Source organism: Octopus bimaculoides, chromosome 21, assembly GCF_046866305.1.
Source record: "Octopus bimaculoides isolate indiv1 chromosome 21, ASM4686630v1, whole genome shotgun sequence".
In the NCBI taxonomy this organism is placed as follows: domain Eukaryota; kingdom Metazoa; phylum Mollusca; class Cephalopoda; order Octopoda; family Octopodidae; genus Octopus; species Octopus bimaculoides.
In genome coordinates, this window is record NC_142948.1 from 39,374,514 (window position 1) to 39,402,280 (window position 27,767).

General features: G+C 37.0%; 1 protein-coding gene across 4 annotated transcripts in view; it reads right to left on the reverse strand.

Annotated features, from left to right (window-relative positions):
- Positions 1-27,767, reverse strand: part of LOC106867296 (vacuolar protein sorting-associated protein 8 homolog) — a 47,339-nt gene that overhangs the window by 5,008 nt on the left and 14,564 nt on the right. For all 4 annotated transcript variants that reach the window (XM_089339209.1, XM_014912136.3, XM_014912137.3 and 1 more), the window contains exons 17-42: positions 25,950-26,060; positions 25,239-25,376; positions 24,504-24,596; positions 23,738-23,784; positions 22,732-22,954; positions 21,900-22,041; positions 21,059-21,101; positions 20,423-20,495; positions 19,758-19,803; positions 18,238-18,311; positions 17,485-17,519; positions 16,717-16,783; positions 15,672-15,904; positions 14,797-14,881; positions 13,869-13,967; positions 13,145-13,284; positions 12,658-12,814; positions 11,789-11,878; positions 11,370-11,433; positions 9,375-9,472; positions 8,417-8,498; positions 8,016-8,098; positions 7,417-7,497; positions 6,973-7,139; positions 5,643-5,850; positions 4,750-4,818 (exon numbers count right to left, since the gene is read on the reverse strand). In XM_089339209.1, coding sequence (XP_089195335.1) covers positions 4,750-4,818; positions 5,643-5,850; positions 6,973-7,139; positions 7,417-7,497; positions 8,016-8,098; positions 8,417-8,498; positions 9,375-9,472; positions 11,370-11,433; positions 11,789-11,878; positions 12,658-12,814; positions 13,145-13,284; positions 13,869-13,967; positions 14,797-14,881; positions 15,672-15,904; positions 16,717-16,783; positions 17,485-17,519; positions 18,238-18,311; positions 19,758-19,803; positions 20,423-20,495; positions 21,059-21,101; positions 21,900-22,041; positions 22,732-22,954; positions 23,738-23,784; positions 24,504-24,596; positions 25,239-25,376; positions 25,950-26,060 — 2,748 coding nt within the window. The remainder of the gene's footprint in view (positions 1-4,749; positions 4,819-5,642; positions 5,851-6,972; positions 7,140-7,416; positions 7,498-8,015; positions 8,099-8,416; positions 8,499-9,374; positions 9,473-11,369; positions 11,434-11,788; positions 11,879-12,657; positions 12,815-13,144; positions 13,285-13,868; positions 13,968-14,796; positions 14,882-15,671; positions 15,905-16,716; positions 16,784-17,484; positions 17,520-18,237; positions 18,312-19,757; positions 19,804-20,422; positions 20,496-21,058; positions 21,102-21,899; positions 22,042-22,731; positions 22,955-23,737; positions 23,785-24,503; positions 24,597-25,238; positions 25,377-25,949; positions 26,061-27,767) is intronic.

The window sequence follows — 27,767 nt, forward strand, 5'->3', positions numbered from 1 at the left end:
CTTCACAAACAATGTGAGCCTAATCCATGTGAAAATAACGCCCACATCTCTCTCAGATCATAACATTATAGAATTAACTATGTATGGTCCCAGACAACCCACCGACACCCACCCCACCAGGAGGACTCAAGCAATATCCAACCTGAATTTCCATAGGGCAGACTGGAAGTCAATTTGCAGAGAGATTCGAAATCAAAACTGGCATGACAGCCTTTCTATACAGGACAATGACCTCAAACTAAGTCATTTTATGTCAACCATACAAGACATATGCACCAAATACGTGCCATATAGAAAGACCAGCAAACATGCCAATAGAATTCCTAGAGACAGGAAAATCCTTATGAGACACAGAATAAAGGTCTCAAACCAGTTAAATAGAGAACTGGAGGATAGGAAAAGGGCTAAATTAAAACTAACACTGTTAGAAATAGAAAACAAAATTAAACTCTCCCATGAAAAGGAGAGAGCAGAGAAGGAGAAGAGAGCAGTAGAAAGCATAAAAACAAACCCCAAGGCTTTCTATAGATTTGCAAAGTAGACTGCTACGGTGCAGTATAAGATAGGACCCCTATTCCTGCCTAATGGCTCACTGACTGCAGATCCCACATGGATAAGTGAAGTGCTCAGTACACAATTCAAGAGTGTCTTCACCTCTCCTCTGAGTCACATGCAGATAAAGAACCCTGCTGATTTCTTTGACAATAGCACTCAGCAGAAAAAGACTGCATCCATTACCTACATCGACACTGAAGAGGAAGATGTGATAGCTGCCATAAATGAAATGAGCTCAAATTCGGAAACTGGCCCCAATGGTTTCCCAGCTGTCCTCTTAAAGTCGTGTAAACAAGAATTAGCAGGACCACTCTGGATACTCTTCCAGAGTTTCCTTGCAAATGGTAAACTTCCCAAAAAGCTGAAGGAAGGCACCATATGTCCTATCCATAAAGGTGGAAGCAGAGCAGAGGCTGGGAACTACAGGCCCATCTCTCTGACTTCACATATTAGCAAAGTCATGGAACGAATTGTCAGAAGGAAATTGATTGCATTCCTAGAAGAAAATGACTTGCTGAATGAGACCCAGCATGGTTTCCGTCCAGGTAGAAGCTGCCTCACGCAGCTCTTGCAGCATTATGACTGGGTCCTGAAGCAGCTACTTGACCATTCAAATGTTGATGTGATATATCTCGACTTTCCAAAAGCCTTTGACAAAGTTGATCATGGCTTGATATGTCACAAGCTGCGAAACCTTGGCATAGCTGGTAAATTAGGAGAGTGGCTGCATGACTTCCTGAATGGTAGAAGTCAGACAGTTGCAGCCAATGGAGAACTATCTAGGGAAACACAAATATTGAGCGGTGTTCCACAAGGAACTGTTCTGGGGCCACTACTGTTCATAGTGGCCCTTCTGGACATGCCCACGGTCACTCAGAGAGCCACTGTCACTAGCTATGCTGATGACACAAAGATATCTCAGGCCATAAAGAATCCTGATGATATTGTAAGCCTGCAGAATGACCTAAATGCAATATATGAGTGGGCAGAGCAAAATAATATGCAGTTCAATGCAAAAAAATTTCAAGTACTGCGCTACAAGACCACAAGTACCTCCCAACTGGCATACACAGGGCCTGGAGGTACTGCAATCCCAGAACCACAAACAGTAAGAGATCTGGGCATCAACATGTGTAGTGATGCATCATTTCACATGCACATTGTCAAGTTGACAGCAAAGTGCAGACAACTGGCAGGGTGGATACTGAGGACATTCTGTACAAGGGATCAAAAAGTCATGTTGACTCTATGGAAGACATTTGTTCTGAGCCGCCTAGACTATTGCTCTCAGTTGTGGTCACTACACAGTGTTAGGCGGACAGCAGAACTCGAGGCAATTCAGCGGCACTATACAAAAAAGATCGCCACAGTCCAACAGATGAACTACAGGGAGCGACTGAAGGCACTAGGTCTCTACTCCCTGGAGCGCCGGCGGGAGAGATATGTAATAATATACATATGGAAAATACTGGAAGGACTGGTGCCAAACTTTGGTATCAAGTACTACAGGAATGCCCACACGGGTCGCCACTGCATGGTGCCAAAGGTACCATCCACTGCATCTCACATAAGAACGAGATACTGCAGCAGCCTCGGTTTCAGAGGACCTCAGCTCTTCAATGCCCTGCCAAAACATTTGAGAGACATGCAAGACATGGATGCGGAGGTCTTCAAGACAAAACTTGACGCTTTCCTCTCCACGATACCAGACGAACCAATGGCTCGTAATGAGACGCAGTTTAGGGCAGCTATGCCAAATTCTCTTATACACCAGATGTGCCATCAAAACTCTTGATTGGACCATGTCAGGTGGGGGAGAAGAGCCATGCAAGGAACGTGAAAATCACGGTGGTGCACCAGCATGACCGCAGCCACTTGGCTGAAACACATAAATAAAAAAAATATATATATATATATATATATATATATATATATATATATATATTTATACATATTTATTTATTTATATATACATATTTATTTATATATATATATTTATTTATTTATTTATATATATTTATTTATTTATATATATATTTATTTATATATATTTATTTATTTATTTATGGGTTTCAGCCAAGTGGGTGTGGTCATGCTGGAGCACCATCGTGATTTTCTGTCTTTATGCTTTGCTCTCTTCACGTTCCTTGCATGGCTTTTCTCCCCCACCTGACATGGTCCAATCAGGAGTTTTGATGGCACATCTGGTGTATAAGAAAATTTGACATCGCTGCCCTAAACTGTGTCTCATTTCGAGCCATTGGTTCGTCTGGTATCGTGGAGAGGAAAGCGTCGAGTTTTGTCTTGAAGACCTCCACATCCGTGTCTTGCAGGTCTCTCAAATGTTTTGGCATATATTTATTTATTTATATATATATATTTATTTATTTATATATTTCACTTAATGTTTCAACAAAGGATAAAAAAATGAACTTTCCAAATTATAGGAGGATTAATTTTACAATTTCTTTAAAGGACAGTATACACTTTAATATTTTAAATATTTTTTAATATTTTGATTATTATTACATATACCATTCATCTCCGAAGAGCAGAATTATTGATAATATGCTGATCTTTTGATTACAATAGTATCCGCGAAACGATCATCAAACGTTTAATTTTCTTTAGATTCTAGACTTTATAATATTCATGCTCAATTACGCATAAATTTTTATATGCATTTATATTCACATGTATCTTTATCTACATTCATATTTTTATATATATTTATACTTATATTTCGTATATCTTAAATTTTTAAATTTATTATATTACCATGTCATATTGGATGTATATCTTTCGAAATTTTTAATCTTAAATATTGATTTCCTGCTATATTATTGATTATTGATAATTTTATGAATTTATTAATAATATAAAAATATACACACACATATATATATATATATTTATTTGCTCAAAATAATAGAGCACTTACATATTCTTTTAGAATATTCCTTATAAAAAGTTATATATACATATATATATATGTATATACATAAGTATACACATGTATATACCCATATACACATGTATATACGTATATATATATACACATATATACATGTGTTGTGTCCCAACCACTGTTTGTCAACTGGCATTGGTGTGTTTGCATCTTTATAATGAAGTGGTTTGGAAAAAGAGACTGATGGATAAGAACCAGGCTTAAAAGAGAAGAGCAGGTATCAATTCATTTAACGAAAATTAATGCTGCCCCAGCATGGCCACAGTCTAATGATGACAGATAAAGATAAAATATATAACGCTTCATAATTTCAAGAAGGGATTGAACCCTCCCCCCCTGCTAAATACTAGCTCAAGGCCCACAAATGCAGGGATATTGCATTTATAGATCCATTATTCAGGCAGAATGGTGTACGTATAAGATTCCAATCCCTTGTGAGTAAGTTCCAATAGAATGACTAATTTTAAATGCTATTGGAACGTTCAAGGTACTGGAATCTTATATGTCTACCATTCTGCTTAAATAATGGAACTGCAGATACAATATCCCTGAATATCTCATGTCTATTTTCATTCCTCCACTTCACTCGCTATTTCATATCTTCTCTAGAATAACTATTGCTTAACCATTTTCTCGGACCGTCTCTGATGAAGGGATATATTAAATATCCTGGAAACAGCTGTAAGACCTTCTCTTTATAAATGTTCTAAAATCTTTCACAGCCTTGGATTTTTTTATTTTGTTCTGTTAATTTTTATATATATATAATCATAAATAAGGGCAAAAGAAAAATAATTTCTATGTCAATATGCTATAAAATAGACCTTGGATTGTCTAACCACACAATATTTTTCACTATAATTACACAGTGTATTGAAACAAGGAAAGCAAGCTTAAAAGGGGTCTATTTATTTGACTAGACCCTACAAAGCAGTGCACCAGCTTGGCCACAGTGCCAGGCAAAGAGAAAAGATACGTAACTCTTCTTCTCAAACAAAATTCCCTGGTCCATAGCGTTGTGGGTTCATGCAGTGAGTGTCAAATGCACTTAATCTTTGCTATCTGGGGTTTTATACCCCCCACCCCAGTAGCCCCTACCCCCTGCTAACTCTATAGCATTGCACTCCCTCTCGCTACCTCCCTCTGCTCCAATCTGCATTGTCCTGCCCACCACCACCACCACCGTAATTGTTGACTGAAATATGAGAGGCCAGAACGAGACTTACCCTTGAAGGGGTTTTCATGGATTTCCGTAAATTTTCAAAGGCTTCAGCATGCTGAGGGTCGATGTATTCCTGGAGAAAAATAGCAGCAATAACAAGAACAACAACAACAATAATAATAATAACAATGTGAATAGAAAAGATGCCATGAGAGTGTAGCAAGACTGATGCGTTGGGAGCTCTGTGGAAATTATGGTCAGGAAAGATTAAAAAGATGTGGTATGACCAAATCTGGAAAGGAGAAAGACGATTGCTAAATCCTGTGGAATGGAATGATTCAGTGTGACCATCAGATAATCGCCAGAGCATGTCTTGGAGACAATAAGATCAAAGAGAAAGAAGAAGAAGAAAAAGTGGGAAATATGCTTGTTGTGGGCAACAAAGAGAGTGGATTGGTGCACTTGGAAGTTGATAGGCCAATTATTACAGAGTTTGTTCTGAGATGAAAATTTCTGCCAGCAGCAGCAGCAGCAGCCAGTGAGGGAGCCATGAATTTTCCTCTCTCTCTGATATTTGTTGTGTTTTAGCAAAGCAATTCAATGAGACATGTTATCTCAGGATAAATACTTCAGTAATTTGGCCTATAAAAAAGTGTGAATACATTACGTATAATACACAGATGGCTATTATAATTTAAATTAACCAATTCCTTATATATTTTTTCTAAAACTTACAAACAGTCCTAATTGTTTTCAGTTTTATTAAATCTAAAGAAATTTTAATACATTTTATACATATATAAACAAATTATGCATATATATTTTTTGTTGACAAATGTAAGGAATATAAATAATACTGTTTTAATTGTATACACCAGAAATTAAATCATATTTAATTAAAAACTGGAAATTTAAAAGAATGGAAAACGGTTAAATGTTAAAAGGGTTGCTACTTGCCTCTTTGGTCTGTGTTGCCAGAGCCCCACTGTGACTAGACTGAGCAACAACGGAGCTCAAGGTGGAGGCTCTGTGGAAACGTGTACTCTGAGTACGACCTTTCTTCTTTGAGTTGCTGCATAAATAACAGCTCCAAAAATCTTCACCATCAATTACGTGCAACGAACCGATTCCACGCAGGCAGCTCGTGTGGTAACTATGGCCACATCTTGAACAACAGAAAACAGAACACAATAATACAAAAAATGCAAATAAAGAAATAAATCTATGAATTTGCATTCCTGCCATTATATGATCAGATGACATGTGTGTGACAGCAAAGCAGGGTTGGCAGTTCAATTCTCTGCCATGTGAGTGTTCTTTTGTTTGACTGGAAGTGCTCCAGCATGGTTACACAAAGTAATAACAAAGAGTATAGAAACAAAATATCAGAAAAGTATATTTTTAAAATAGTTTTCAAAATTATTATTATCAATTATTATTATTATTAAGGTGGCAAGCTGATGGAATCATTACCATGTTGGACAAAATGGTTAGCAGCATTTCATCTCTCTCTACATTCTGAGTTCAAATATTGGCAAGGTCATCTTTGCCTCTCATCATTTTGGGGTTGATGAAACCAGTTGAGCACTGGGGTTGAAATAATTGGCTAACCTCCAACCCCCCCAAATTTCAGGCCCTCTGCATTTTCATTATTAAAGGAGCAAGCTGGCAGAATTGTTAGCATATCGGACAAAATACTTAGAAGCATTTCCTCTGGCTCTTTACATTCTGAGTTCAAATCCTGCTGAGATCAACTTAGCCTTTTATCTTTTTGGGGGTCAATAAAATTAAGTACCAGTCAAATACTGGGGTTGATGTCCTTGACTTACATCCCCCACCTAAAATTGCTGGCTCTGTGCCAGAATTTGAAATCATTATCTTAACTGTTACAGGATATTGTCTTGAGGCTTGTTGATAACAAGTTTCCTCAAGACACAAGAATCTTTCTTAGGATTCTTGCAGAATACAGTTTTTGTTATATTTCTGCTACTTTTAAATAAAGCATATTACTCTACCTCTGGTATTTGAGTACTCTTTTCTCCACCTTGTTGCACATTTATGTGCTAATTCCGGTGTATAAATATATATATATATATGCATACATACAAATGTATACATATACGGAGAGGGAGAGAGAGAGACGTATATATCTACAAGCGCTACATGATGTAATATGAACAGAAGGATTGATACAAAACAGCCAAAGTTGAGACTGAAAGACAGGAGGACCCATGTTCCAACCAAGCAGCCAACATGCATGGCCCATCTTTCTATTTGTGGGACTCACCTGAATATAAGTAGGAGGTCGGCATCGGCAGCATGAGACAGTGTCTTGTTGCACAGGCTGCAGTGCTCGGTGCAGGGCATGAAACCCTTCACAGCCTCGGATCTCAGACGCTTCAAGTGCAGGTGGAGATCATGATGCAACAGGTTCTTGCAGGTTTTCATCAATGTCTGTCAGAAAGGAAGGAGAGGACACAATGTAGAGATACATATCTAGGGCAGTCATTGCCTTTTCTTAGAAATACACACACACATCACCTGACGCATGAAGGGTGATCATTCAGACTGGCATGTGTCCTCTCTCTCTCTCTCTCTTCATCAAGGAGGAAGAGGAAGGAAAGAAGAAGAAACAAGAAAAGGGGGGAAAAAGAAAAGAGGAAGAAGAAAGAAAAGAAGAGGGGGAAAAAGAAAGAAGTGGAGGAGGAAGGAAAAAAACGATGGAACTAACCTCTTCATAGTTGTATGTTTCTAACATTCCCAGGATTAATTCTTTCACTTCACCAAACTTGCCAGTGTTGTATGCTGGGTCCTTAAAGAATCAGAAACAACATCAAACATTTTGAGTCGTTTTTATAAGAAAGACTACACAAGTTAAGAAGGACAAAAAAAAAAGAAGGAAAGAAACAAAACCAAAAAACGTCTTCATTGACTAGGCACTTAACCTGCTGGAATTAAAAATTCGTTGGAAACAGCTGAAATAAACTGACACATTCTGCATCTGTTGTTATTTATTTATAGATTCGTAAACTTGTACATAACATCTGTATCTTTAATATCTAAAATTCTTAATTTGTTTCAGTTATCGTACAGCAGGAGAGTACAGGGTGTAATATTAATTAATTAATAAAAGACAAAAGAACAGGAGTCACATAATCGCCTCCATTAGCTGACAGCTGTTTCTGCTATAAGAAGCAGAGCACTCAGAGCTCAGCATTTGAGCAACATCCTATAGCTTCCTCAAAGCCATTGTATACACACACAAATTCAAATATACAAGCACAAAGGGAAAATCAAATCAAAAGGAAACTAGCCTGAAACTTCACTTACCTGCATAATCTTCTGTAAAATAGAAGGCAGTGCTATGTATCCCATCATACTGTTGAGAATATGGTGAGTCAACTCCTGAATGTCTGTTAAAGAAGAAACATAACAGCAGCAATTATTTTGGGATATTTATTGGATTGACCAGCTCAGTCTGTGAGGCCTGCTAAGGGTATGGGTGACCCCATTTCTTCTTTAGATAAAATTTTAAATTCCAATTTCTAATTACGCAAATATATAAGAAAGGAATGTTATGTTGCATTTTCATGCAGTATTTCTACATTTCTTCTCTGACTTATTCTTGATGAAGGACCACGACCCCTCCCACTGCTCCATGTCACCACCTGATCATTTTGTTTTTGTCCACACAGCTAACAATTTCAAGGAATTTAAGCAATTCAACTCACCTGTAATTATTTCTCGGTCATCCAAGTCTTTAAGTTTTCTCTGAGGGGCCATCATAGATTCTAACAATGGGAACCACATGGCCTAGTTCAATAAAAACCAGAATTTCAGAAAATGTTGCCAACACAATATTCAAAATGTTTTTTCTATCAATATTTCCAGAAGTTTAACCCTTTTGACACCAACCTGCCCATGACCACCCCTGCTTCCTTCTATGATAGAAGCTTCCTTAAAGCGATCTAAATTAAAACCTTTGATCAACATTCCCAAAAATCAGCTTAAATAATGACAGTTAATTTGCTGCATACCTTATTCACAATCAATTGGAACAAAAGCTGAATGTTTCAACAGAAAAATGGTAGCAAAAAATGTTAAAGAATTCTTTAAATTACAGAGCAAAGTTTTCTTTCTGAAATCTATTTAGATATCATTAATATACACTAACGAGGCAAATGGGTTCCCAATCACTGATTGTGTGTGTGAAGGTGTATGGTCCAGTGGTTAGGGAGTTGCACTCACAATTGCTAGATCATGGGTTCAATTCCTGGACTGGGCACTGAGTTGTGTTCTTAAGCAAAACACTTCATTTTCCATTGCTCTAATGGGTGGGAGAGTCACAGAATCATCGGAATGTCTGACTCTTTACATTCTGAGTTCAAATCCCACCTGCCAGGAGAAGGCAACGAGGGGAAACCCCTCCAGTGTTCAATCCAAGTCTAGCGATGGATGGCTGAAGTTTCAGTAAACTAAATAACAGTGACAGGAGAGGATATAGGGCCCCACCCCAGGTCATACAGAGAGAGAGCTGGAAACGTTTCTCATGCACAAGGCCTACCCAAGAGTAGACCACCACCAGACGGCAGAATGCTAAGGTCACCAAGGGTGCTTTTTACATGCCTGTTTTGAGACACTGGCACACACACACACAAAAGAAATTGCGTTTAATAATGACAGACTCACCTCTCGACTCCCTTCATCCATTTTCCCAGAGTTTCTTTGACAAAGTTGGATCACCACTAACAGACTGGCTTGAACTTCTTGGAGCTGAATAACTGCCTCTAGAATTGATGGAACAGAGAATACAAATCATCATCATCAGCAGCAGCATTGTCACAATCATTGTCATCATTCTCATTATCCTCATCATCTTTACTATGATCACAATCACCCTCCTCCACCGCATCAGCATCGTCATTATCATCAAAACCCCTCCCACCACCGTTTTGACATCCACATTTCCATGCTTGCATGAACCAGAATTAAGAGAAGCTGATTTTCAATGGCTGGATGTTTTTACTGTCGCCAACCCTCACCTGTTTCCATGTAAGGTAATATTTACCCCAGGCCAGACATGTTTTTGGGGAAGACTGGAAATGACCGACACTGCTTGTATGACTGAGAATCACGTGCAATCTCAAGGCAAGGAGGCACACACACATGCATGCATCATCATCATCATCATTCAACATCCATTTTCCATGCTGGCATGGGTTGGACATGATTTGGTGAGCTGCTGAGGTCCAATGTCAACTTTTGTATAGTTTCCACAGCTGGATGCTCTTCCTGATGCCAACCATTACACAGAATGTACTGAGCACTATTTTGGTGTTACAGGCACGAGTGAGTTTCCCAAGTAACTTGCAAAACAGAGGAAAAAAAACAAACACATACACACACACATATATATGAAGCAGTTTGCACACATATTCACACATGCATGCAGTGACACACACATTCAAAGATGATGGTGATATGCTTGAAAATGAAACCCACAAATATAGGAATATAATTATATATACGAATAAAGTATATAAATAAAAGAGTATAATCACACACACACACACACACACAGAGTTATGTATATAATTGTGAGTAAATCAGTGATAAACTTGTGGAAAGAGAAACAAATATTTGAAGGGTTGAAAGGAAATACGATGTCATTTCTTGATATGAAAGAATTTTAATGACAAGAGATATGTTGACTTGGAGACGATGGTGGCGGTGGTGGTGGTGGTGATGACGATGGTGGGGAGTGATGATGATGTTGATGATTGTGATGATAATGATGTCCCTCTTCGAAGAAATTTCAGTTACAAATATATTGTTGCTGTAGTCATCAGCATCATCATCATCATTTCCGTCTGAATGAAGAACTGAGAGTCAACATGTATCCACATGTGTGTGTGTGTGCATGACACACACAAACACACACACTAACTAAAGGTGTGAGTGTGTGCATGTAAGTATTTGTGAAACAGGCTGGTTCAGTCACAGCAGCCAAACTTAAGGAGCGAAGGAGAGGGGGAACAGAGAGAGAGAGGGAACAGAGAGAGAGAGGAGAGGGGTGAATGATGGGAGGAGACAAAGTGAGAGTGTAAGAGAAAGTGAGAGGAGAGAGAAGAGTGAGAAATAGGAGAGAGAAAGAGAGGAAGGGCAAAAGAACATAATCACACAAAATGTATATATACACATATATATATTATTCAAAAAAATTCCAACTGCTTGTTTCTTATGTTTTATTTATATTCTTATAATAGGATATAGAATATGGAATATATAGAATATATAGTAAAATGAAATGAAGTACTGATTGTCTTATTGAATAAATGAAATATTAAATATTAAATATTAAAGGACAAGTATATTTTCTTGCATTTGGTCGTTCCGCAATGCTCCTAGATGTCTCCCCTATGTATGTCATGTTCATGTCTTTACAAGCACCTTCCATGCATCTTATGCTGTAAACTACATTTCTAATTCTACAGTTAATCCTACATACCATGCAGTTATCATTGGTGCATATGGTATTCTCAAAGGGGTACGTCCTACATAGTTGTGATCTGATGGAGTCCCCTGGCTTTTCACCCATCTTAAACAATGATGATGCTTGTCTATATAACATACACACTCTGTATATTTGGCATTGATTTATTATAAAAGAGTTTTTAAACAAACCTGCTTTGGTTAGTTTCTTTGAAAGAATTGCATCCGTAAATGTGTGGACCTTTTTATTCAAAGTCTGTTTATAAAGAAAGAGGGAAAAGAATTAGGGATGACACTGCAAAGCATAGGGATTCATTTGTTCAGGAGTATGGTGATAACCTCACTTTGGTCATGTTCTGAAATCATCCACACCAAACAAGAAGAGAGTGGTTTTAATTGCAATGGGAAACGTGTGTGTGTGTGTGTGTGTGTCATTATTAAGATGGTGTTTGCAGCATAAACGAAATTGGAATTTTGATGGAAAGTTTTTTCACTTTAAAATTAAGATTTTGTATAATAGAATGAAGAAGTCTTGAGTGGGTTGGTATCAAAAGGGTTACTGCAAGAACGAAGAAGAAAAATTCTTCCCTTAAAAAATTGCCAATACTTACTGCTAACATTATGTTGAATGCTCCAAGGATGTCTCCCATTTTCTCCAAGATGTGGGCAGAAGCACAAGGTATGTCATATTTGTTTACGATCTGGTGAAGAGATAACAGCAACAATAACAACAGAAACAACAACAGTATATGATGGAGTGCAGAATTGTAAGAGTTTTACACAAAATGCAACGTGTAGTCTTGAGTCTTTATGTTCTGGGTTCAATTCCTCCACAGGTCAACTTTACCTTTCATCTTTTTGGATGGGGTGCTGGTTAGAACAAAGTACCATTCAGTTCTTGGTCTGATTCTTGTAATGCATCCAAGATATGAAATGGAATTATAACAGGTGGACAAAGGATGCTGGACCAGCAATAACAAGGATTTCTGGCATCCCAGGCACTAGAGTTTGGCGTTTTTTATTAAGGTGGGAGTAACAGATCGAAACCACACACAAGTACATTATTTTATGAAACTCCTAGAAGGGGTAAAAGACAAAATTGAGGGCCAAGCTGATGTTAGTGTGATTTGAACACAGAACATGAAGAGTCAGAATATGTACTGGAGGGCATTTGGTCTAAGACACTGACCATTCTACTAGGGGGCAAGCCAATGATGATGATGATGATGAGTGCAGTAGTGGTGGGGATGATGATGATGATGAAGCTGATAGTGACAATGATAATTATGATGATGATGAAATTTATGGCAGTGATGATGATAATGGGCTGAATTGGTGATGATACTGAAGTTTATGACAACGATAATGATGATAATTATGGCTGAGATACAGCCAATGATTGACAATGGAGCTTGTTAAAATGCAAAAAGAAAAAAAAGAGAAGATCAAAGCAGATTTAGAAAAATTTGAAGTGACCAACCTTGAGAGTTTCCTCCAGCCGGTATCCATCGACATTCTTGATGAAGTTGTACACATTACTGGTGTGAAACTGGCACTGGAGGTCGATGTAGAGTTCATAGATGATTGGTTCTATGGTGACTTGCTTGTCTGGGTTGACATGGTTACCAACCGATTCCCTGGAACAGTCAGACAAGAGAGAAATCGTTAAGTTGTTGCTATTAAGTAAAAGTGTCGTAAGTCCAAAATGTTGCTTTTTCAGAAAACGAAGAAATAGTTTTGCCATTCCATTTCTTTTTACATTAGCAACAGTTTCAGCTTAACAATAATACTTTGTTGGATGCATAAAACCATAACTCCATGCATGTAGGATATTTTCAGTCGGAAATATTTTTGCAAAACTGTCGTATGTGGGACTTACTACACTTTTGAAAAATGCTAAACCATTGTACTACACTTTGACAATTTTTGATATCTTGGTATCTGAAGCAGCTGAAGACAATACTCACTTGTATGAAAGTACTCCTTGTAAAAAATCATAGAGTATTCTTGGTTTGTTCCTCAGTTGTTCCACCACATCACTGAGATTACAAGACAAACTGAAGATGACTACTTTGGCTGCTTTCTTACAGTCGATGTTCACTAAATCCTGGAAAAGAAAGCATCATCATCATCATCATCACTTTTATATACAGGACCCCCTCTACTTTCACTCCTGAGACCAAAGAGAGTCAGAGGGAGAAAAATAATCTGGTTCAATCCTCCATACATCTTAAAAGTTTCCACTAACATACCTAGAAGCTTCCTGAAACTAATTAAAAAGTATTTATCTAGAATTCACAGCTATAAACTCTTCAATCCCCACAATGACACGGTCAGTTACTCCTGTTTAGACAACACCACTTAACATCACATACTACAACAAGCACAAATACACACATACACAGTCTCCAACCAACATCCAACCTGTAACTTTTGAAATCATATCAACTGCCTACTTGGAGGATCCTGTCAAACAAAGCCTGTGGTCTCTCGTTTTCTCTTATGTATATATAATATTTATACTCAGTTGACCTCAGCACAGTTTTTATTCACCAAATTTAACTCACAATTTTTTCTAAAGATTAAAAAACAAATTCTCTCTAAAAAATATTAAGAAATGCAATTAATAATTTAGAAGAACTGGATTAAAAAAAATATGAAAGAAGAAAAAAAGAAAATAAACAAGCTTACAATTAAGTTTTCAAGAGCAGCAACTTTAACAGACTCTTTCTCAGCAGCACTATAGCCATCTCCATGAAGGATGCGGTTAATATAAGGAAATACCATATGCTGAGGAAGAGAAAATGATGAAAATAAACAAAGTGAAGTGAAAAAAAAAAGAAGTTAAATTACTGAAACACAAATGTAAGAATTTGGCAGAAAGTCTTTTATAAAATCCAAAAAACAGTGCAACACCCATGATTTTCAGGAATAGTTTTGAAGTTCAGAATTATTGAAGAATGGAATAAACTACACATCACAGTTGTTAGCTGTCAGTACACTGCATCCTTCAACAATTCCATGCTTTCTAAAATGATTCCTGAAATATCTATGAATCCTTTTCTTCTTATGACTCTTCTCCAGTTCCCTTTTCTGTCTTTTTCTGGTTTATTTTGTATATCATGCATGCACTTCAATCATCCATTGCTGTCTTTCTTTGACTAATTGCTACCGTCTGTCCCCTTTTTTACCTTTTTCTGAACAGTTGTAGTACACTGTATACAATCAGCTCCTTAATATTGGTAACTTTAAAGGGAAAATGATAAAATTAATACAACTGATTCTAATATATTGTTGATATATTTTGATGAAAAACCTATGCTATGTCCCATTGCAGGAACTGCTGTGTTGGGGATTCCTCTTCACATCCCTTGCACTATTACACAGTGTCAGTGGTGTTGTAGGGAATCACTGATACTCTCCTTCTTTTGATTAAGTATTATTAAGGTTTCAAAACAAAAAGGAAAATGAAGTTGGAAAGATAACCTAAGAGACTACAAGTTCCTGTATTCAACAGGAAATTTCAGAGAAAGTCCTATTGTTGCCCTAAAATAAAGCAATCATTTACAGCTAAAAAATGCCAGATATTTTTAGCAGCAATCCAGGTTTCATCCCTTACCCGTCTGGTGTAGTCTTTTAAGTGACAAACAAGAATTTTGTCATAATGGTGGTTCTTCTCATAGACAAACTCACAGACTCGGTAACTGGAATTGAAAAGAAAAAGAAAATTTAAAAAAATCGGTAATGGTAAGATCTTCATTAAGCACGAAAAAATAAAATATAAAATAAAAACTAGAGTAGGCACATGTTTAGTAAATAGACATGAAATGCAATATTTGCAGATGCTTGATAAGTAAAAGCTACAAATAATGGTTCATTTATGTGTTAATGCAGTGAAGGAGGAAGGGAAGAGAAATTAATGCAAACATAATATGGCAACAACTCTCTTCTCTCGAATCCTTAATGGGTGTGTGTTTATAGACACATATACATACATATGTGAATATAAAGATACAGCCATAGAAATATATATAAGTACATTCTAATGTATACATGTATATAAATATGTACATACACACACATATATATATACATATATACATCATCATCATCACCATCATCATTGTTTAACATCCGTTTTCCATGCTGGCATGGGTTGGATGGCTTGACTGAAGTCTGGAAAGCCAGCGGCTGGACCAGGCTCCAATCTAATCAGGCAAGGTTTCTACAGCTGGATGCCCTTCCTAATGCCAACCACTCCGAGAGTGTAATGGGTGCTTTTTATGCGTCACCGGCACAGGAGTCAGTCAGGCGACCTTGGCGTTGATCACTTTTGGATACTGCTTTATACGGGCCACTATTGACTAGCCTCCTCCCACCAAAATTTCTGGCCACCGCCACCACCACCGCCGCCAACAACAACAAAAACAACAACAACTCTGAAATTGAAGGAAATTCTTTTTCGTTTTGTTTTTTGTCGAGCAAACAACTTACAATTTGGCATTTTCAGCAAGTTGTAAAAGACGTTGGTCACTGAATATGTTCAAGCCGCCAACCATTAATAACTCCATCATGGCTTGTTGTCTCTCTTCATGACGTGTCGCCTCGTCTGGGTTTGACAGGAACTCAAGTACTTGCTCAAAGAGGACACGGTTCACTAAGATGGTGTTTTCATGTCTTGCCATTTGTCGTGCGAGGAATGTGAACAGCGTTCCAATTTGACTGGGCTGCAACGAATGAAAGAAAGAACAAAAGGATGAATGAAAGCTTGAACGAATGGGGTGGTGGTGGAGGGGGGGGGGGAGACAGATAATGAATGAAAAAATACGAAATCAATTAACTCTTTTATTACCATATTTAGATCACTTTAACCCCTTTGTTACCCTATTTCTGGCATACACTGCCTTTGTTTCAATTAATTTCGAAAGTAACAAAGAATTTAACAAAATAACTTTGTTGTTATCAATCTGAAGTTTGGAACATTAATTAATATAAGGATTTTAATGGGAGGTTTTAATTTAGATCATTCACTTTGACCCATCATGCACCAGTGCTTTGCAGGTGAGATGATGAACAAACACCTGTGATGATGCACCATAGGTGCAGAGGTGTCTCCTCCAGTAAACTTTTCTAAAAGTACCTTGTTTTTATTTGCCATTTGTTGATGACATTACATTAGCCAAATACTGTGAATGGGCTTTAAACAACATACAACAAGGTGTCTACCTGAATATGAAGTTATTATTACTTATATATATATATATATATATATATATATATATATATATGGGAAAGGATGGTGTTCATCTCCATTTTGGTTGAAAACAGAAAAGATCTCAAGGAATTCACAGAAAAGTCTTGTAAAGAAAACAAGAAATCAATATATATATGTGTGTGTGTGTGTGTGTGTGTGTATGTATGTATATATGTACACATACACATATCAAGAGAGAGAGAGGGGGTATATAGGTAAACAGATGTAGAAACTAAATTACTAACAATAATAAAGAATGACAATGAAGGTTATTATGTTACTCACATTGAATCCAACACTTTCAACCATCACCTGTAATAGGATGTCAATCACTCTCTGGCGTTTCTGGATCCTGCAACAAAATATTCCAGAGTCTCTATCAGACAATAACATTGACACAATGAATGAGAGATTCCTCACTGGTGTAAATGTTACTTGACTTGCTTGAAATAGCAGTCAAAACTTTCCTTTAAATTTCATTACTACACTGTGTGTATGTGTGTGTATTGGGTTGGCTATAAAGTTTGTTTGCCTTTTGAAGGGAAAATAAGACAAGTGATTTATTCAATTAATGGTACAATTACTGTTCAGTTTCAGTATCTTCTGCCAACTCATAAGCAGATCCATTATTCCCTGCTCAAAAAAGTTTCTGTTTTTACTAATAAAAAACTGTTTCAGATGAATTTTGTACATCCTTTTCAGAGTTGAAGGTCTGTCCAGGTGGAAATCTGAAGGCACAAGGTTGGCTAAATATGGAGAGTATGGCAAAATTTCCCAGCATCATCTGCCATGTCTGTAAAGAAGTGTGCAGTCTAGCATTGTCATGAAAGACAACTTATGATTAGCAAGTGCTGGATACTTCTGGTGGATCAACTGGTCACAGTACACATCAGAATTGATGGCCCTGTTTGTGGGAAGAAGCTCATAAAAGATGACACCCTTCCAACTGGTTACCAATTCTATCGCAGGGCCTCCCTCTTCCCACCAAGAATTTTGTGAAGACAAAATGAAAAATAGAATGATCCAGATGATTTAATTGTAAATGGTTCTTACCCTTCATCTGTATTGAATTCTGGTTCTTCGAAAGCCTGAGTTAGAGAAACAGAATAGGATAAATCTTATAAGGAATTTTATAAAGCAGAAATACAAGAATGTCAAGTATCTTATTCTCACAGAGCAAAAATACAAGATTAATGTCATGCATGTCCATTAACTCCACCCGTTGTGATGTTTAATAGACGTATCACTGTCATCGGTCAATGTCAACTGTTACGGTTGATACCACCCAATGCCATTTGTCACATTTGACCATCACAAAGTTGCTATACACAACCAATGCTGTCTTCAGATATGGGTATGTTGGGTAGTTGCCCTGAAGCCCCACAAATCTAGAAAGCCCAATCTATATATATGCTGGGGTCCAATACATTGCTTTCACTAGGGAGAAAGTCTGGGGCTGTAATACTATCCAAGACAAATCTGGCAAAGGCTGATGCCATTCAGTATGAGTTGTTTGTGTCACCTGCTACAAAAGAAAGTCACTATGTGGTTGCCCTACTTGTTGAAACAGCAGCCAAAACCACCCACAACTCACACACTACCAATTTATGAAAAGCACATATTGGATAACACAGTCCTGGATTGTCTTACATACAAAGAGATGGTCATGGCTGTGATGCCCTTGATCATAGACCTGCTTGACCAAAGCAAAAACAACAACTCATGGCTGTCTGTCATTTAGAAATGCAAACACCAACAACACAAAACACATTCAAAGAGAAGCTGGTTACTCATCAACAGACTTACCAATGCCAAGACATTGAGGAATTCTATTGTATCAAACTGAAGAAGAGTTCTCAGGTGAGGATAAGCTGGTTCATCTGGAAAGAGAAGCAATTCATTCACATCTGAATAACCAACTTTATATACATGTGTGTGTGTGTGTGTGTGCACATTTACACTATATATATATCATCATCATTTAACGTCTGTTTTCCATGCTGGCATGGGTTGGACAGTTTGACTGAGGACTGGCAAGCCAGTAATTTGTCCAGGCTATCCTTATTCTAGTGGCAATGCTCTCTGAGATATACACACAAGTTTACATAAAACATTTACATCATCTGAATAAATATACACACACATACACATATATAAACACACATACGGATGAAGGCCAACTATGCCTTACATCTTTTTGAGGTTGATAAATCTAATTTACCCTGGTCAAGTAATGGGCTTGATGGCCTGGACTAAACCCTTCCTCATCAAAATACTGGCCTTGTTCCTAAATTGGAAACTAATAATAATAATTCATAATGTGGTGAGCTGGTAGAACTGTTAGAATGTCAGACAAAATGCTGAGGGGCATATCAATTGTCTTCACATTCTGAGTTCAAATTCTGTTGAGGTTGACTTTGGGGATTGATAAAATAAATCCCAGTTGAGCACCGTGGTAGATGTAATTGACCTACCCTCCACCCCTGTAATTGCAAGCCTTCTGCTAAAATGTGAAACCATTATTATTATTATTATTATTATTATTATTACATTCACATAGCTATTTACAAACTTATCCTTGCAACCCCGTTCCCTCCCACAAAACTCTGGCAACACAAAAAGACATTGGGTTAGATCTGGTTGGGCTTTTATTGTGTCAGCAAGATTCAGGATGTCCTCAAGTGGTTGGAGAGGAAGTTTTTGCTTGTTTATTTAGTGCAAGTCATTGAAAAGGAGCTGCTGCACGCAACATCACCCTGGCCACTTATTGTCTTTTACTCTCTCCAACCTCGGCAATCACTGCATACACCTCTTAATTAAAGAATTTCCGAGTTCCCATGCAATTATTTTTGTTGGCTTCCTGCTCTTGAAGTTTGACCACTCCTTGATGTAGTAACAGAGTTAGACAGAAATAGCAACAACAACAACAACAAAACAAGTGACCCTACAACAGCAAATCAAGTTGTTTATCAATCAGAGCTTCTGACATTTTTTCCATTAGAAAGCCCCTTTGGATCAAAGAAATTCCTTCACCATTTTTTCCACATGCAGTAAAGACATTTAGTATTACATTAATGACCCCTCTCAATCAAACAATTTTTTCATGACCTTTGCCTTGAGCTATGAAGATATCTTGTGTTCTTCCATTTGTGACCCCTTTAACAATAATGAGGATGACACACGATACATAACATGATTAATATCTATCTATCTATCTATAAACATATATTATATATATATATATATATATATATATATAGAGAGAGAGAGAGAGAGAGAGAGAAACAGATATATACAAGTAACATAGAAAGTGAAACAAAACCTACTTTCTTTAGACTTGGTCCGGTGCAAACAGCTGACACATTTGAAGACCTAAAAAAGTAAATTAAAAAAGGAAGACAATTGTGAAAGTCATCTTCATGTTTTTCTTATTCAATTTAATATTTATAAATGTGTGAAAGCACAGAGAATGGACATTAAATGATGAGGATGTGTGTGTGTGTGTGTGTGTGTGTGTGTGTGTATCACTATTGTCATCATCATCATTTAATGTCCGCTTTCCATGCTGGCTTGGGCTGGACGGTTTGACTGGGACTGCTAAGTCGGAGTGCTGCACCAGGTTCCAGTCTGTTTTGGCACGGTTTCTATGGCTGGATGCCCTTCCTAATGCCAACCACTCCGAGAGTGTAATAGATGCTTTTTACATGCCACCAGCATGGGTGCCATTTGCGTGACACTGGCAACGGTCACAACTACAGTTCCACTTGGCTTGAGGGGTCTTCCCTAGCACAGCATATTGCCAAAGGTCTCAGTCACTTGTCATTGCCTCTGTGAGGCCTGACGTTCGAAGAGCAACGGCCACGGTTATGACTTCATGGGTGCCATTTATAGGATACTGGCAACGGCCACCTTGGCTTCACTAGTCTTCTCAAGCACAGCATATCAACAAAGGTGTGTGTGTGTGTGTGTGTGTTAAATAAGATGTCTTTACCTGTTCTTTGACTTCTGGGATAAATTCTTCTGGAATATCTCCAAGTGGATAACCGCGACCAGCTAAACAATAGCTAAAGGAATTTGCGAAAAAGAGGAAAAATATGAAAAAGGTATCTAAATAAAATGAAATATATTTTGGTTACTTTTTTAATGTATCTACAAAGACCAAAGGCACTTTTGAGGCATTTTTTGAGAGAATTTTGATTGTTACTGTTGTGTAAGCTTGGGTTAGTAATTTAAGGAGACTTGAGATGAAGGATGGTAAAGAGATCTAAATTATAACTTTCCATGAAAATTTCTTGTTCTTTGAACTTTCAAATATAAGCTGAAGGATGACAAAGAAATTTTTCAAAATTCTTTGTCATCTTTTTAATGAATTAAAATAAAACAGAGTATTTCAAAGAAGAAAAAAATATGGTAAAAAGTGGGTAAAAAAATATTTTCTATTTTTATTATATTTTCAAATATCAGAGATATTAATGAGACATTTTTACATGATTTGTAATCATGGAACCATGAAATTGCTTAGCAAACACTTTAAATACACAGTCCTCTCTTCCTACAACCACACTGCAAATGTCTCTAATCTATTTTTGGTCCTTCCAATGATGAGGATTATAAAACTATTACTTACCTGATATAGACAAGAAGTTTATTTCCAAGTCTGATTTGATCATCTGTAAATAGAAGATGACAGAGGATAAGAAATATATCTCTATAAAAATTAACACTGACAAAAACAGTATGAATACCAAAATGGTAAAATTTATCTCCCAGTAAAAGTGGGATGGACGATTATTGTCTGTCAGCAGTATAAGCATGAGTGTTTATAGACACCACAGTCCCATACAAGAGAACCTCACATGGTACATAACACAGAATTCCATGTTCTCATGCAACCTTCATTTATAGTTGGAGATAAATATCTCTATAATGGTTATAGGAATATTGAAACAGAGAGTGTGGATATTTATATAAACCATGTTTATACAAAGATAAACATTGTGTATAATATAATAATAATAATAATAATAGTAATAATCATTTAATATCCTTTGTCCATGCTGGCATGGACTGGATGGTTCGACCAGGACTAGCAAGCTGGAAGGCTGCCTGCACCAGACTCCAGTCTGATTTGGCATGGCATGAATGGCTGGATGCCCTTCCTAAGGCTAACCACTCCAAGAGCGTAATGGGTGCTCTGACGTTCCACTGGCACAGGTGCCATTTGTGTGACACCAGCATCTGCCATGACTGATTTTACTTGGCTCGATGGGTCTTCTTCTCAAGTCCGACATAATGCTAAGGTCTCAGTCATTTGTCATTGCCTCCGTGAGGCCCAACACTCGAAAGTTGCATTAACTCACTCAGCAAAAGCCAAGAACTGCTTGCTGCAGTTGACAAGCAAAAGACACAGCCTCAGTTGTGAGTGAGGCTGTTTTTTTTTCAGGGAAAAGTTACATTAACTCACTCACCAGTAAGTTGTTTACCAGTGTTAATGGCTGCTTCCAGTAAAATCAATAATTCTTCAAGTGGGGTTGTATAATCATTCATTCCCTTGTTGTAGACATAAATTATGGCATCGTATAAACCATGGTTCCAACAGAGATGGACAATCTAGAAGAGGAAGAAGAAGAATATTACAAATATATGTTGTTACAGCCATTTCATATGGTTCCAAAACATAGATTCTGGCATTATACAAATCATGGTCAGTCTGGAATCATCATCATCATCACCATTTTAATGTCCACTTCTTGAGGCTTGCATGTGGCGGGGGACAGAATTTACCGAGGCAGAGTTTCCACTACTGGATGCCCTTCCAGTCCCCAACCCTCATCTGTTTCCAAGCAAAGTTATATTTCCCAACGGCCAGGCATTTTTACATGGAAATGTCATAAATGAAGGACACTGCTTGCATGACAGGTATGCTCTTTTACGACTATCAACACAATGTTAGACCAAAGAGAGATCAAACATGTTTAGTTTCCATCTACCAAATTCACCCACATGGACTTGTCCAAGGTGCCATGCAATGGGACTGAACCTGGAACCATGTGGTCAGTAAGAAAACTTAACAACACACCCACACCTGCACCTTGGAAGATGAGGAAGCTTACAAACAAATTGTAGCAACATTTAGCTTGGTTCCAAGCAAAGATAAACGGTATTATATAAATCCTTTTTTACCATGATTCCAACAGACATACACAAACTGGAAGAGGAAGAATAATACAGACAGATTGTATAGCAGCATATAACAATAACATCAACAATCTGGCCATGCTCTCCCTTGAAATTACTTACGTGGTGTATATCCAACGTGGTCACTTCAAGGTGGACGATGCACGCTTCCACACTCTCCAGCATTCCTTTGCCTTCATAATGTTCAACGAAATCCTTCATAACGGTCGGTGGGATGGAACTTAGTTTGTCATCAAGAATGTATGGTTCCAGGCACTCTAAGAACGTGTCTTTTGCAATTACATCCATTCCGAAACGATCGTAAATTCGACCAAATAAAATATCACTGAAAGTAAAACAATTATTTAAAATTTTTAAAAAATTTTTAATAAAACAAAAATAAATTTGTTTCATTTTCTTTCTTTTCTGTAATTAAAGGAAATCAACTGTTATCATTGTTTAAATGTCTATGTACCCTGCAAGAGTAGAATGAGGTAGAGTTTCTACTACAAATGGATACCCACCCTGTGGTCAAACCTGCACTTGTTTCCCAGAGAGCTAACAATATCCCAGTCCATTGAACAACAGATGACCCAGAGGTGTTTTATGTGGGAAACTGGGAATAGACGACACCGTTTGAATGAGCCTGTTGTTTACAGTTGGCAAAAACACATGAAGACAAAGAGAAATACAAACTCACACAAACACACACATGAATACACACACACAGAGTACGGGAAACTGACAGACAGCATCCATCCTGGGATTGAACTCCTAACCATGCAGTTCTGAAGCAAACTTCTTGACCACACAACCATACCAGCACCTAATAATAGAAATTGTTTTATAACTCATTGAAAATGGGAGAAAAGTCCATGAAGATGGTCAAGAAAAGGTAAAAGAAACCATAATTTATGGGTTGTTGCAGTAAACAGCATCAGCATATCTAGATACTGTCACAGTCTACCTAGGACTACACTAATATGTACTATTTTTTTCTTAACAAAGTAGGTTGGGATTTGAAGGAGACTTAGTGGTTATTTCTAGATGGTTGAGAGAATGTATAGAAGTCTATTGTCTAATGAGGTAGTTAATTAATTTTTAATTACAGGAGAAGAATTTTACTTACACACATTCCAAGCATAGGCAATAGTCTACACACACAGGAACGATACCCTGGGAAAGAGAAGAGGGAGATGCCAGGTATTAGTGGAGGGGGTCCATGCAATTGTTATAAAGTTTAGAACAAGTAAAAAAAATATGTATAAAGAAGCATGTAGAGGAGATGGTCAATTAAGTAAATAATTAGCAGAAAGATTTAACCTGTCATTAACAGAAAAGGTAAACAAATGTGGTCAGTATTTGAATGTATTTTGTACTAGTAACTATTATTTCTACAAATGTGGTTAGTATGTCAATATATTTTACTAACCATTACATCTACATGTGTGGCCCATATTCCAATACATTTTCCTCACTATTATATCTACATGTCTGGTCAGTATTTTGATATACTTTGTACTACTATTATATCTCCAAACATTGGTTAGTATTTTAATATATTTTACTAACCGTTCTATCCACACACATGGTTAGTATTTCATTACATGTCTTTTATTAATGATAATGATAAAATTTTTAATGCAGGTACGAAGGCCTGAAATTTTGAGGGGAGGGGTTTCGTTGGTTCCATCAGTCTCAGTACTTGACTGACACTTTTTCATCTTATCGACCCCTGGAGGGATGAAAAGCAAAGATATAACCCCATTAAATATGCACATGAAGAGTAAAAGAAACAAGTCTGAAAAAGAATTTCAAAATGCAAAGAGAGGAATAGAAAAAATGCCCCTGGAGGGGATTTAAAAGGAATATGGATTAAATTGAAAGTGGTTTACCTGGTAATAGTCTTCCAAAGTTTCAATTTTCCCCTTTTCAGGACAAAACTGAGTCATTGATAAATCCACAAATTCAAACAACAGATTCAACATCTGAAGAAGAAGAAGAAGAAAGAAAAGAAATTAAATAGAAAAGAAGAAAGAAAACTTGTCACTTGTTTCCCTTTGAAGTATAAAGGATTAGAAATAAATGTCTTGTTTCAGTCATTAGACTGTGGCCATGTTACAGCACCACCTTGAAGGATTTTAGTTGAATGAATTGATACCAGGACACGTATTTTGTTTTTAAGCATGGTAATAATTCTATCAGTCTCTTTTGTTGAACTGCTAAGTTATGGTGATGTAAATTCTCCAACACCAGTTGTCAAGCAGGGGTGGGACACACAAACACACATACACAATGGGCTTCTTTCAGTTTTCGTCTACCAAATTCACTCACAAGGCTTTGGTTGGCTTGAGAATTACGTCCCTTTAAAATTCTGAAATCACGTTTTACGGAGATTGAGTGAAAAAATTATCAGGGGGAAATAACTCGCACATATTTAAGTTATTTTACTTTAGAGGAGGTGGGGACTAAAGAGAGAGAGAGAGAGAGACACACACACACATACACACACACGCACCCAGGGAGTCATTACAGTCACACACATATCTGCTGACCTAGGGTCATACAACAACAGCACGTTGACAATATAAAAAAAAAGGGGTAAAAATAATAATGAAAAAATCACGTACTAAATCTTTCACAATGCCTTTTCGTTTTCTAGAAGAACCGACCAGTCCAACAACAGCTTTAGCCTTTCCTTCATAGAAGGACAGAGCCAAGGCAAGGGCACTCCTGTATTTGTTCTGTTTCACAAGGACCTCAATTCTCTGCAAGAAGAAAACAACAAAAAACACTGACTATTTTCAAATGATGTTCTCAAACGTAAGCCTTATGTGAGGGTTTTATGCAAGACTGGACTCTGTATTGCAGTGATGATGAGATCAAATCTGCTGTTAATGACATTTTGTGACCAACAAGATGAAAGCTTCTTCAGAAATGGGATCCAAGCATTGCAACACCAATGGAAGCAGTGTGTGGATTGCTATCAGTTTTCAAGTTTTCAGCTTTGGATGAGTTCATCCAAAATTCAAAATTTGAAAAGTGATAGCAAAACCGGTTATCATGTTGGAAGGAAAAAACCTTATTTTGTATAATATTGTACAATACTTTTGCTATTAGGATTCTGATGTATTCTTGAGTCTTGTAAAACAAATCTTCTGTGTTTTTACATCTTATTTCTTTCCTTTATATATATATATATATAGGCTTATATATGTATGTATATAAAGGTTTACAGGGATCATGTTTATACAGTGGTTAGAAGAGGCATACATTTCGAAATAATTTTCTGAAAAATAGGAACACAAGAGAGGGTCATACAGAGATAGAAGAATACGTACCTCCATCCATGACCTCACAGAAAAGACTGTAACAGATTCAGTTCCTAGGAGAAACAGCTGACCACCATGGCTGACCACAGACTGATAACATGCTTGTTCACCAGCAAATGCCTGATATGAATAAAAGGAGAAGAAAGATGTATTTCATTTAGCCACCTTGTGTGTGTGTGTGTGTGTGTGTGTATTTATATATTTATATCATTCTATCTATCTGTCTGTCTGTTTATGTATGTATGTATGTATGTATCTATCTATCTATGTGTGTGTGTGTATATATATATATATGTATATATATATATATATATATATATATATATATATATATATATATATATATATATATATATATATATATACACATACATATATATATATATATATATATATATATATATATATATATATATATATATATATATAAAGTAGATTTCATTGAGAGGATGTATGAAAATGGTTTAATTTGTAAATGGTTAACTCTGACTTAGACACTCAATATGGAAACAAGTTAAGTTGTGAAATTGCTGAAAAAATACCCCCAAAAAACCAATGGTTATTAATTACAAAAGCATTATTAGAATAAATTCTTTTAAATTTTAAGTATTATATATACATATGTACACACACACACACACATAAGCACAGGTCTGACTGTGTGGTAAGAAGCCTGCTTCCCAACCACATGGTTCTGGATTCAGTCCCACTGCGTGGCACCTTGAGTAAGTTTATTCTACTATAGTCTTGGGCTGTCCAAAGTCTTGTGAGTGGATCTTGTAGATGGAAACTGAAAGAAGCCTGACCTATATGTATATGTATATCTATGTATGTGTGACTTTGTGTTTGTCTCCCACCACTGTTTGTCAACCTATATTGGTTTATTTACATCCTTATAACTTAGCAATTTGGCAACAGAGACCAATAGAATAAGTACCAGGCTTGAAGAAAAAATTAAGTACTGGGGTTGATTTATTCGACTAGAAATTCTTCAAGGCAGCGCTGCTCCAGCATGGGGCAGCGCCTGTCTAAGGACTGAAACAAGGAAAAGACAAAAGATATATATATTATATATAAGTTAAATTTGCAGAGAGGAGACTGTGCTGTAGATGCAGATTAGGGTTAGGGTTAGGGTTAGAACTTTCAAATGATATAATTTTCCATGGAAAAAAAAAATGTGTTTTCACATGAAAATGATTCAAGAAAAAGTGCGTTTCTGCGTGGTTAAATTGTGCTTGTCTCCCTTCTACAGTACTCTCTAGTAATACCTAATAATAAGAATGACGCTGGTTTCAAATTTTGGCACAAGGCCAGCTATTTTAGGGAAGTGGGTACATCAACCCCAGTACACAAGTGGTACTTATTTTATTGACCCCGAAAGGATGAAAGATAAAGTCGACCTCCGTGGGATTTGAGTTCAGAACGTAAAGACAGACAAAATGCTACTAAGCATTTTGCCAGGTATGGTAATGATTCTACCAGCTCACCACCTCAGATAATAATAATAAGTTTTTGACCCACAAAGGAATGCAAAAAAAAAATAGACACACCCAAGCTTCTTAAATACAAGATAGCTTGAGTGTGGGAAAAGGAAAAAGTGAAGATAAACCCAATGATTGTTGGGACCTTGGGGACAATACCAAAGGATAATGAGAGGAACATAAAGAAAATGGCGAAAGAATGCCCAGAAGAGCTGTTGGAAAATGTCTGCCTCTATGGCCCTGTCAGAATCATCAGGAAAGTATTAGATAATTGTAAAGAACTGAAAACATGGTACCATAGGCTGCAGGAAGCAAGCCTGGTACTCACGCGACACTCCTGGAGTTC